The sequence below is a fragment of the Melopsittacus undulatus genome, chromosome 13 (assembly GCF_012275295.1).
Source record: "Melopsittacus undulatus isolate bMelUnd1 chromosome 13, bMelUnd1.mat.Z, whole genome shotgun sequence".
Taxonomy (NCBI): domain Eukaryota; kingdom Metazoa; phylum Chordata; class Aves; order Psittaciformes; family Psittaculidae; genus Melopsittacus; species Melopsittacus undulatus.
In genome coordinates, this window is record NC_047539.1 from 2,934,844 (window position 1) to 2,947,910 (window position 13,067).

The window sequence follows — 13,067 nt, forward strand, 5'->3', positions numbered from 1 at the left end:
CGATACATCTATGGACTGATAGACGACGGAGAGATGCAGACATTGAACTGCCCTGCTCAGAGGAGCAGGTATTTTTAAGATCCTTCAACAAGCATGATTTTCCCTTTTTTTCCTTCATTTTTATTAAGCATCACAGAAGTTCTCTGAGGGGAAAGTAACATTTGATACAAGGCTCAGATATACTTCAAACAGCCACGTGCCTCATCTACAAAACACACAATATACTGCAGGGGCCTGGGACTGCATAGGCTCAGTTCATTAACAGCAGGAGCAGTCTCCTCTTCCTGCTAATGGTGCTGAAGCTGTGTCTACACTGCCTGCTCTACATGCTGAGCACACCGGCCTTCTAAGAGACATGCTGATGGAAAGCTGAAATGAAATGCCTTCTGGATTAGTCTGGTTCTTCCCTCTGCGTGTACTCCCTTCCTCTGGAGAATGAGGTTGGCCCTGTAAAAGCTTTGCAGAGACCTGGCTGTCTGGCAGCTCTGTAGAAAGGAAGAGCCTTGGCCATGCTAATGGCTGCTGTCTTCCTGCCAAGAATGGGTTTTCTGAGAAGTGACTTGCCTACAAACTCTCCAGGGCTGAGGAATGATCTGCTGTTCATCATCTCTATTTGGGTCCTGTCTTCAGGTCTGGATATGCCACAACAGGAGCCATTCATTAGGATATCAATGCATTTGGGTTTGTAGGCACCATGAAGTTGTTTTATGAGGTGCTATAGCGCATGTGTGGGTCCAGAGCAGCATGCTGGACAATGGCACTAAGTGGTACTTCGGTGAAAACATTGATCTTTTTCTTTCATTCCAGGGGATGGCCAGGTTGATTTTGATGAATTTATGACTATTCTGGGACCTAAGCTGGTGTCATCGGAAGGCAGAGATGGCTTTCTGGGAAATACAGTAGACAGCATATTCTGGCAGGTAAGTGATTGTTTTAAAATGCAATTTCAGCCAAATATCAATAGTTTCCAGGATTGATCTGCTGAGAAGCATGAGATGTTTTGCTAAGCATGAGGGCTTGTGTAAAGGCTACTGGGATCTGACTCACAGTGTGCTGTGTAAGACCACCCTGTGCTGCTGCAGGGATAACCATGTTGTGCCAGTGCAAGTTGCCCTAAAGTGGTTTGGTCCTGCTGGCTTCAGGCATCAGAGGGGAGGTAGGTCTGACAGTGGCAGCTGCCTTGCGTCTGTTGTACAGTGTGATTTTAAACAGCATTAAACCTTCCTGGAGAAGCAGGGACAGTCCAGGCTCTTATGGTAGGGATTAAAAACCTCCCAGAACTCAGTGCTGCACAGTTCTTGCCAATGAATTAGATGTGTGGCTTCCTGTGAGATCACTGCTCGTTTCATTGATCATCCAACAGCCTCTGCTCGCTAATAAACCTTAGCTGTTACCAAGTTTATGGAAATCAGTAGAGTTAAACCTGGATGTAAGCATTTCTGTCTCCTTTTACTACCTCATAGCACTGTCCAGACAGAACTGGGTGGAGTTTTGTAAAAGTCTTCTAAAAACTTGTTTCTGGCCTCCTGACATGTGATAGAAATTGAAATCCTGGTCTGGATTCTAGCATTAGGTTATCAGAGCAAGAGTTTGGCGTTGGGGAAGCTGCAGTGATTTGTGACATATCTGTGGGGATATGAGAGCTAAACACACCATAAGGGGCAGTTATGTGGTAGCCATGAATGTTTCATTGCCTTCATTGCACCTTGCAAACCTCATCCCAGCACATGAGCAATGGGGAGAGGTGGAAACACCATCACTGTCCCACTGAGCCATTGGTGCCTTCCGGACCCTACAGCGGAACTGGCCTTGCTGGAGCTATTCAAGAAACAGAAATACACACTGGGAAGATCAAATTCATGGGCTGAATTCTCTGATAGAGAAGCAGAGAAGTCTGGAACCCTCCCTAAAATTCAGCTCACAGGTTAACCTGCCACCATTTAGTGACCCTTCAGCCTGTGTGAATGCCTGTGGTGGCTTTGCTCAGAGGAAGCAAGGCAGGGAGGATGTGTGCTCTGGTTTTAGAGCAGCAGGATGCTGGGGCTGAGCTTTCATCATACTCTTTCATGCAGTGGGGACCATGGCCCTTGTGCCCCTCAGGCTGCAGTGGGATGAGTGAAAAGAGGGCAGAGGCTTGAGGGAAGCAGCCTCATGATGCAAAGGGACAGCCCTGGGGGTTGTCTGCAGGCAACAAAGCTTTGGCTGAATTGAACAAGTGCTCCAGGGCCTCAGGAAAAATGTTTATGGTCTTTTAGTTGTAAGGGTAAAAATACAACTCTTTACATAGCACTTTCCTGGATTTCAAAGCCCTTGAAGAGAAGATTTAATCTCAGATTTCAGTTCTCCTGGGGTAGGAGAGCTCATGAAGAATACAATCATTTTGCTGCTTATTCCCAAAGAAAAAGCAAGAAAAACCTCACATATGGAAGTGTCATTCAGGAAACAAGTTCCCTTCTTTGCCCATTCCTACCTGGCTTTACAGAAGCCATCTGCAGGGCTATAAGTCACCTTGTCCTTAAGCAAAGCATTTATGCATCTGCATTATCTCCAGAGGGATTATGTCTGCATTGAAACAAAGCCCTTATTGGAACTGGGACTTGGCTGTGTTTCCATATCCCTTCGACATGCAATTTTCACATTTGTTGGACAGGAATGGCAGGGAGAGGGGTGAGTCTAGGTTGCTGATAGAGCACTTCACCCCTGCAGCCATGAAACCTCACCCCAACGCTACAGGCAGCAAAAGGCACCTTGAAGAGGCTCTTGTACCAGTGCCAAGGGGAGAGGAAATCCATGTTAGCATCCAGAAAGTTCCCTCTTCCATCCAGCTTCCCTTCAAATGTCACAGTTTTGTCTCTTGGGGTGTTTGTGTGGAGGGTCCAGCTTTTACTGTGGCACTTTGTGCAGATTCTGTTCCAAGTGTGCCCTAATAACACTTTAAATAATGCAGTGACAGAGTTAAATAAGCAGCAGCAGAAGGAGGGTGGAATTCAAAGGAATAGGCAAGGGCCTGGAGATGTATTTGCAGATGAAGCTGTGAGTTGCTGGGGTACAGGAAGGCAGTTCCAGCTGGCAAAAGCTGCAGATGGAAAGGATCTTACAACAGCAGTGGGGCTGCAGTAGATGGGGAAAGGGGAGAAGCAGCAGAAGAATAGAGAAGAGAGAGAGGGATAACGCATGGAAGAGGCAGGCTTGGAATAATAGGGAAAGGGCACATCAGTCCTATCATATGTATGGCTTAAAGAGCAATGGTCAGCCTGAGAGAAGCAGAATTCAACTGAGACCTGAACATTGGTAGGGAGTGAAGACGTGGAGGGTCTCTCAGATGTAGTTTCCCTCCTTGATTTCCCATGTGGCCTTTGAGTCATATGTGTGTGTGTTTCTTTCTCAGGTAGCAGCAGTGATCAGTTCTGCTCCAGTTAGAATGGCCCTCTGTGGTCCTTCAGCTGAGTTGGGAAGTATTTAAGAGGAGGGAAAAATCATCCTGCAAATACTATTTTAAGCCAAGTCAATATAGACCATCAATATCAGGAGAGCTGAGGAAACATGGACTCTGTTCCATCTCACAAAGTCTCTTTCCCACGTGAGATGCAGCACACACCAAGCAGTTTTGTGGAGAATACCCCTGGATGCCTCTTGCTCTATTTCCAAATGGTTTTATCATCCTCCTGCCAACTGCATGCAAATGGAAGTTACATGTACTCATGCACAGACATCTTTAAATGTCTTCAATGTTTAAGAGAGTGTTAAATTGCCCTAAATATTTTCTTCCTTCCTTCCTTCCTTCCTTCCTTCCTTCCTTCCTTCCTTCCTTCCTTCCTTCCTTCCTTCCTTCCTTCCTTCCTTCCTTCCTTCCTTCCTTCCTTCCTTCCTTCCTTCCTTCCTTCCTTCCTTCCTTCCTTCCTTCCTTCCTTCCTTCCTTCCTTCCTTCCTTCCTTCCTTCCTTCCTTCCTTCCTTCCTTCCTTCCTTCCTTCCTTCCTTCCTTCCTTCCTTCCTTCCTTCCTTCCTTCCTTCCTTCCTTCCTTCCTTCCTTCCTTCCTTCCTTCCTTCCTTCCTTCCTTCCTTCCTTCCTTCCTTCCTTCCTTCCTTCCTTCCTTCCTTCCTTCCTTCCTTCCTTCCTTCCTTCCTTCCTTCCTTCCTTCCTTCCTTCCTTCCTTCCTTCCTTCCTTCCTTCCTCCCTTCCTCCCTTCCTCCCTTCCTCCCTTCCTCCCTTCCTCCCTTCCTCCCTTCCTCCCTTCCTCCCTTCCTCCCTTCCTCCCTTCCTCCCTTCCTCCCTTCCCTCCCTCCCTCCCTCCCTCCCTCCCTCCTTTCCTCCTTCCCTCCTTCCCTCCTTCCTTGTCTGTCTGTCTTTCCATAGCAATCCTCCCTCCCTCTCGCAAGGAGCAGCTCCTCCCTCCTTAAGGGGAGGGAGTCCTTCCAGTTAAGTGACAAGGGCTGTGCTTTGTATAAGTGAGTTTTGATGCATTTCCAACACATGGCATTCAGAACTGGAGAGCAATTTAGATCAAGAGCATTACAGAAAAGACAAACATTGCTACTGGTAAATATTAGCTCCTTTTTTTGGCGAGCAGACTCCAAATCTGTCCAGTGTGTCCTGCTGTTCTGAGCCAGTGAGAGGGATGACAAGAGAGGAGAAACTGGGATTTCATATTCATTTACAGTTTTTGCCCAGATTGTTTCTAACTGCAAAGACCTTCAGGCACAAGTGTTAAATTGTTGGCACAGGACGTGTTGTAGAGGATCTCCAGACCCTGGGGGTAAGCAACAGAAGAAATAATAATCTTGGCTTATAGGCTTTTAATTAAAATAAACCACTCTGTCTTGGCTAAAATGCTTTTTGAAGTCAGAACAAGTTTGAATGGTGAAACAACAGCATCTGCATCAGCTGCAGGATAAATTCTGTGCCTAGCAACACTGATGAGATTATTTGGAAAAGTCAATACTTTCTGTGATGACCATTTGAGAAGCAAAATATTGCCTATTTTTATTGCTTTTCCTTCTCTATTTGCTCTCTGCACACGGAAGCTGCACAGAACACCATTTCAGCCTATGCATTGCCTGTGCAAGGGTATCTGGAAGCTTTGTCTTGCACAAGGGGGTGGCACTGAGTCATCTACTCAGAAATGGTGCCCATTCATCACATTGGGTATCATCCAGTGTAATTCATTGGTGTTCAGCAGCAGGCTGGTTGGTTTGGGATAAATAAGGCTGCTTTGCAGGAGTGGGAAGACTAGAATACCAGTGCAGTGCTTCGGGCTGGGGAGATGCTGCTCATGGAGCTCATTTTTCACTATAGAGCTGTCTCTGCATTTTGTTTCTGGGGGGAAAACATAGGACCAGGGAGGCAGGTCCTGCAAACAGAGCAGATCAGCAGCTGCTCATGTGTTCTGTGCTTGGAACAACCTTTTCCCCTCTCCAGTCTCCCATATACCTTTAGCTAAGGGAAGGAATACACTGGTTTTATGATCTTTGGTGGATGAGTGGGTACAGCTATAGGGTAGATCCTGCTGCACCCCTGTGCAAGGAATGAAGGATAGCCAAGGAGAGACCAGAAACAGCGGAATACCCAGTGCTCCTCATCCAGCAGGCTCAGCAGTGTGCACCAAAGGGCATTTTGCTCCCTGGATGCAGAAAAATAGAGCAAGGGCCACATCCACATGTATGGTATTGCATCTGGCACTGGCCGGGCAGGGGGCTCAGGGAGGTGAAGGCGGCTCAGAGCCAGGTGTGAGCAGAGGAGAGCAGGGGGACATAGCTGGGATGGAACACAGGGTTTCATCTTCTCAGCATGGCTACTGATGCTTTAATGGTTTGCTGTGAAAACCGCCCATCCGTAATCAGTTGCCACTACAAATGTAACAGCATCCCAGGGGAGAGATCTGGGCTTTCTTGATCTGGTCAATCAATTAGTGATTTAATAGAGTGAAATGAAGGGGAAAATGTGTAGGAACCTCAGTGGCACAGGGCAGAGTATGGAGAAGCTGTGTTGGGTGATGGTGTGGAAGGGAAGGCAGTGGACAAGGAGCCGTGTCAAGCTGCACTGCCTCCAGCAGCGCCTGGGTTGCTGCTAAGATGATTTTGCTTAGACAGGGATTTTTCTTTATGAAGTCCAGTAGATAAACCTAATGCAATTTCTCCCAGTATGTCAGCTTTCTCCTCTTATCCCTGCAGAGGAGCTAATATGATGATGGCGAATTAGCCTTGCTGGAGCTGCAAAGAATGTGTTTGAGTCTCTGTGTGCAATTTCACATGGTGACAGATCCCCACCACTGCAGATCATGACATTGCTGACACAGCAGCTTGCCTCTCATGGAAGGGCTGGCCAGGCCAGCCACTTCTAGGTTGAAATTCAAGGAGTCTGCTTTAAACATCAGCCTCAGGAAGAGGTGCATCATGCTTCGAAAGTGCCAATATTTCTTCATTTGGTATTAAAGAAGCCTGGAAAAGTGGCTCACATGGAGGCATGTGCACTAGGGACATCTGAATGCCATCTGATGAGTCCCAACAAGGGTTTCAAGTGCCTTTTTGATTTATGTGCTGGAAGCCGGCTCTGACAGTGCTGAGGCTATTATTAGTGGAAGAAGGACAGTTCTGGTTGCCTTATTAAATCTTCTTTTGTTGACAAAGACATTTTCATGTTGCACTCAATGATGGTTGTCGCAACACAGTGAAATCCTTGCAGGTGATGAATCCATCAACAAGAGACTTCTCTTTATTTGTACTCTGCGTATCCATCACAGAAGTCCTATCATAGCTGCTAGTGTAGATGTGAATATTGGAGAGGTTCATGGCCTAGATCATTGTTGTAAGGCTGTCGTTGGGTAGTGAGCCATCTCTGTAATCCCTATTCAAGTGTACAAACTTGCCAGCAGGCAGGAGTGAGCAATACTGTTTGGGTGCCCTTACTTTTACCTGTTTCTATGGAGGGACCTCTTTTTCACCAGTACACGTTTTCCCGTGTGACAAAATCAGTTTTCTCAAGACACCAGGAACAATTTTATAGCTCAAACCTGAAGACAGTGGAAATAGCAGTTTTGAAAGCAGTTGTGAACCAAAGCACGGCTGGCACCAAGAGCAGGAGCAAAGCAAGACTTCATTGTTGAATTGTGTTTTTTAGCTTCAACCAGGTTACTTATACATTTAGCCTTCAGAAATGCACTAGAGCTTTTGTTCAAAGCCTATTTAAAGCAGGCAGTTTATATCAAGAGGCATCCTGCCTGCTGGGTGACAGTGTATGGCTGTCCTGGCAGGTGGTGATTTGGCTTTGTGCACACTCAGAGCACTCATGTACATATGCTTCATCCAGCTCTTATGGTACAGAGGTTATTTTTTTCTTTATCAGCTTATATATAAACTCAGTCAGCAGCTCTGTGTGTCACTGGGGGGCTTTTTGCCCCTATCTGATGAGTGAAATAGGAACTGCTCTGTAGTTTTCTCAGTGATTTGCTTAGAAATGTAAGGAGCACTGCATAGGAAAGGTAAAAGTGTCTGATCATCTTCTGATGTGTGCATGGGTACTTGAAACATGGGTGTAGAAGAGAGTTTCTTGCTTTTTTGTGGGCTCCTTGCTGAGAGGGGTCAGTCTTCCCAGCACCTCTGAGTAGCACAGCACATCTCTGGTGCTGGTTTTATTGGGGTGGGTGTTTCTGTCTTTGAATGCACATTGATGCTTTTGAAAGGCACCATCAGGTGGTGGAGCAGAGGTGGCAGTTTTCATGCAGGGGTGTTTCAAGGGCAAGAGTTTTGGCTTCGAATCCCTTATCACTTGCTCTCCCAACATTGGGAAGGAGTTTTTTTTTCTAGAGCTGAGGCTCCACCAGTCATTAAATACTAAACCAGCACCAGGTCTCATGATCTGTCCTTCCTCTCTGCACAGAGAAAAGGGCATGTAAAGATTCACAATTCATTTGTCAACAGAGGACACTATCTGAATCCCCAGTTTGAGATGGAAATTAGAGAAGAATAAGAGGAGAAAACCAGGAGAAAAGACACTCCATCACTCATAAATGCACAGAGAAAAAGCTAAGGTGTTGCCAACTGTTTGCAACAAATGTGTTTAGAAAGAAAAACAACCTTTTGTGTGAAAGAAAAGCTAAAAATAGAAATTACTCTTTTGGATAAAAATAAAAGGAGAAAGAAAAAACAGAAAAGAAAGAATGCAAATGGAGAGGTGCAAAGAAACACCAGCCATCCATATAGAGGTTTTTCCTTGGTCATCAGAGTGGATGTGCTTCCCTGGCAATCAGGATGGAGATGCTCTGGCCATGCAGCAGACACAGCCAGCTCTATCCTGTGCCTGCCCTCCACCTAAGGATGGGGGAAGATGGAGACATGGCTTTCTAACAGGCACCTGTGGCCCTGAGACCCCATTTTCTTCCATGTTCCTTTGCTGACCTCTCTGTTGGCAGTAGTAGGGGCAGGGTTTGGGCCACAGATCTCATGCCCCTTCCCCTGGCATATGCACAGGCTTTTGCCTTGGTTTCCCCAAGAACTAATGCTCTAAGTGCTGCCAACAGACCTGCTGCACTTTGGTTTAGGGTTTTTTTACTGTTTGGCAAGAATTTAATGGACTGATGTGTGATGTGCAGGCACTGACAACATGTGAACATCACCTCTTGTGGTGGCACTGTTTGCCACCACACCGGCTGAGCCTAACAGGATCTGGTAGCTCCTTCCCCACCGTCTGACTTTATTAATACGAATTCCCATGAAAGGAATAATGTAGTTTTACCAAGTGGGTGGAAAGGTTCTGATCTTCAGGAGAAATTCCTTAAGGTCTGTCTTCAAACAAATTTACCACTTCATTAAGAAGCTGTTTCTTTGTCTGTGTGTTTTCTGCACCGTTGTTTGACTGCCCGTGAAGGTTTGGTTGTATTTCTGTGCTGAAGAAAGCAATCCCACACTCTGAGGTCCATGCAGTCTCCAGAGCTGGATGGGAGTCCTGATGTAGTCTGTAGTGCCACAGAGAAATGCTTTTTATTTGTATTCTGACCATTGAATAACACTCAACACTATGAAGTGGTAATTAAAATAAATAATTGTGCGACCCAGTACATTCATTCACAGTCAAGCAAGTGGACTGGGGTGCAGATGCTTATGGCAGCAGTCCAGAGGAACCTGAGGAAGCTGTGGAAGTAGTCGATGTATGTGCGAGCTTACATTGTGAGAGCACAATGTATGTGCAAGCCTGTCGGAAAGCCTTCAAAATGTGTTTTGATAAGCAGATGTGGTGTGTCTCTGTTCAGTTTGAGTCAGGTTAATGCTGGAGTTCCAGCTTTCCTATTCTGAGCAGAGACACAAACATCAAGAGGTAACCCAGTGAAGTCCACAGTGGAGCCCTATTTTGGAGCAGAGCGTAGGAGTTACCTTCCCCTGGAGGAAAGATGGGGAGAAAGTAATCATATGGAAATGCTTTGCATGTTTTTAATCTCTTTCTAATCTTGCCAAGTGTGTTAGTTTGGATGTTTTTCCCCCAGAGGCTGCTTTGCTCAGGGGATTATTAGTACAAGACGTCGCTGTCAATCCGTCAGCTCCCCCCGCACGCACAAAGCTCCAATTCCTGTGAACTTTTGGAAGTGACAGAGCAATGAAAAGAAAAGTGAAATAAATTGGTGCTTTTTAGGGGAGCAGCATCTGAAAGGAGCTGTCAGAAAGGCAGACAGGCTGCATGTAGGTGCCAGATTCCAGGGCTTTCAGGAACTGCGATTCCCTGTGAAGATAAACCCCTGAACCTCAGCTTCCAGCACTCGTGTCCTTTGTGTTAAGAGAGAACTGAGCTAGTATTAATATTTATTTGGTGTCTAGTTGGTATTCAGGCACATGTTTCCACAAAATTGGTCAGTATGTTAGATTATAACATATCCTTTCTCCAGTGCTAGTTTCTTTCCTTATTAGAAACTGGCATGAAAACTGCTGAACCTCTGGCTCAGAAATCCTCTTGTGGTTATTCAAATAGCTTTCACTAGACTGTACTTCTTTCTCCTACTGACATTCAAAAGTGCTGGAATCCTAAGGGCAGTTTCAGAGCAAAAGTGGAATCTATTATAACCATAGAATCAAATGATGGTAACCCTTCCCTAGGACCTGCTGGTTTGGCTCAAGGAAAAGTGTGCACTGGAGTGCTGCAGCTTTCTGCTTTAGTTCTGCTTTAATTCTCTTTAGAATACATCTGCCATAGGATTTTTGTTGTTAACTTTGTAAAATGTTTAGGAAAACAAGAAGAAGCCACTATGAGGGATGTCCACTCTGGTCGTGGTGTGTCTGGAGCCACCTTATGGCTCTTTTGCTTAGCTTCATGTTTCCTCCTATGTAGGACGGACGTCAGTTTAGTCCCATCTAAGTACTTGATTTAGGGGAAAACAGGCATCAGTTCAGTGCTTCACATGCCTCAGAATAGAGGTGAAGAGAGAACAAGCAAACTCATGTGGGACAGGGCTGGACTGGTCCAGAATATAAGCCCAAAGCAGCCTTCTGTGCAGGAAGGTTATGTGTGCTGGCTATCTGAACCCAGACTATGGATCTTGAGCTCAGCTTGCTGGTATGCTTTACATTTATGCTTAGGTTTGCATCTTCCTGAGTCGTGCTGGAGATAACGACAGTTAGAAAAATGGTGGCATAAATCTTTCAAGATTGGTATCTTAGGAACTAAGGGAAGAGCTGCATCTTGCCTATTAGTGCTGTGCTCCTTCCTCGCTTATTGACATGGAGTTTTCATTTTGGATAGCTGGGTAATACCTTGGAGAATAGTTATGCTGATGATTAGAGGTAATCACTGTGGTTTTGTGGATCCCATTTTATTGCAAAATTACCCTCTGTTTTTTCCTAAGTGAAACTTACATCAAAGACTCTGAAATTGCCGTTATTCCCAGGATTTCTACATTGTTTTTACTGAATATGTCCCTATTTTTTACCAACACACTTTTAAATGTGGGGTTTTTTTTACTCACAAATAACACAGCATTCTTATTTAGCTGGGGCATGTTTTCCAGCAAACAAAAGGGGTTTCTATTATGTCATTTGTAACAAAAAATGAATCCATTTAGGAGCTGGCAAAATGAAAATGACTTTTAACATATTTGATGTGTTTTTTTCCATTTTTAAAACTCATAGTAATTTGTCACTTGTAACTGTTGGGTATAGAATTCTGGTTGCTACACATAGCCCGGCTAGCTACCAAGGGAGTAGAAATGCACCTGATTTAGGGCAGGTACCTTTACGATTGGTGAGAGATGACAGATCCTTCCAAATATTACTGTACCAGTGTTTTTTGAGTGTATTTTGTAGGTTGCATTGGTGGATTGCTCTCTCTACAAACTTCCTACTGATCTTCCTGGGTTCCCATGGAGTACAGATGATCATAATCCATACACGAAGAACAAACACTCATTTGGTAACCTGCATCATGCTTTACTTACAGCTCCTCTTTGCAACTAGCTGTCACTAGTAGTGTTTCTGGTTAGGGTCAAGGACTGATGAAAGACCAGGGGCAGGGGAAAGGCTGTGGCAAGGTCTTCTCATCTCCCCACACAGGTCGCTCTGATTGCTTTAGAGACAGCTGACTGCTGATTACTGTAGAGGAATTAAATTAGGTGAGTTAAACCCCATATCAATCACCGTCATGCATACTGGCACGTGTAATGTAGACTCAAAAGGTTTATGGTAATCAAAGTGGAGTGGTTGATTAAAGTCCATTAAAATTCACTAGAAAAAACCTCTAATCCTCTCTGCACTTCCACCCTGCCTCTGTTTGATAATCGCTACTGACTTCACTTACCAGTCCCAACTGAGTGCCCCAGCATCAGACATGTTACTGCTGGCACCACGAAAGCCTGAGTACGTGCTGTATGTGCATATAGGAGCAGATGGGAAGCAAAGGTAGCAATAATTTGATTTGCAGCAGACAAGGTATGGGACATGTGGAAAGAAACATCCTGAAGGTGGTCTGTCACACTGGTGCATCCAGGGACATAGGAGAAATCCAGATGATGTTAACATTTTAATTGCAACAAGAATTTATGATTTCAGGAATCCCATGGTGTATGGTTTATTGCATCCCAGAAATTTCTAGTGAATATGGTATCTTGATTATATATATATATATGTATGTATATATGTACTCCACTTCTAAATGTGGAGCAAGTACAGTCTTTGCTGAGGAGACTGCTTTAAACTTTCCTTTTCTGAATGTTTCTCTTCCATGACAGGCAGAAACATCCCAGCTCATATTCATACAAGATTATTATGAACCTCATTAAGAGTTGGTGCTCACAGCTAAACCTTCATAGGGTTGTTTGCCATTATCATTGCCTGGCTCTGGCTGTTTTCTAAACCTCCACTCCTGTCTTGCATATGCCATTTGATAGACATCTAAATTGCTCCTGGAATTAAATCTCCATCCAGTTAGTTTAGCACCTGCAAAATTAAATCCTGGGTTTAGAGTCTCTTATGAATTTGGGTCACAATTGTTGGGTGCTGCCTTTAAGTAGACACTCAGGCTCTGATGTCTCAGAAGTGCTACCGTGGCATGGGCCCTGAGTCAGCCCAAGGCAGGGAACATCGCTGCCTTGCCTGCCACAACATGAGTGGCAGCAGATGCTTTTCTAACTCTTGGCTGGTTTTAATGCACCCCAGAGTGCTTGTTAGAGAACTGAATGGTTAATAGAGTCCCAGTTAAGCATTTATGTTGCCTTTTGTCATTCTCCCTCATGTCAGCAGTTTTCCTTTTGTGGCTCTGACGTTGCTGTGTGTGATTTCCTCTCCATGGCTCAACGTGCTGTCCCTGCCATAGCATGCGTACCTTCAGTCATGCAACAGGTTTGTGATGCTCCTGTGCCCACTGATCACCTCTTCCCATAAAGGTGCATGATGTAGCCCTTGCCTAATATGCCCTTTACCTTTATCCTATCAGGGCAGTGGTTTGTGCTTTTTCTGTGCTGGTACAGTACAGTCATGTTGATTATGCTTTTGGACCAGAGACAGGTACGGTTTTCAGCAGGTCAAGTCTTGTACACTTAGTTATCTTAATTCCTTCACTAGAAAGGGGTAAACAGAAGGAGATGTACAAATACCC

General features: G+C 45.0%; 1 protein-coding gene across 1 annotated transcript in view; it reads left to right on the forward strand.

Annotated features, from left to right (window-relative positions):
• Positions 1-13,067, forward strand: part of CALN1 (calneuron 1) — an 87,700-nt gene that overhangs the window by 45,530 nt on the left and 29,103 nt on the right. Inside the window, exon 3 of the mRNA XM_031053700.2 lies at positions 808-920. Coding sequence (XP_030909560.1) covers positions 808-920 — 113 coding nt within the window. The remainder of the gene's footprint in view (positions 1-807; positions 921-13,067) is intronic.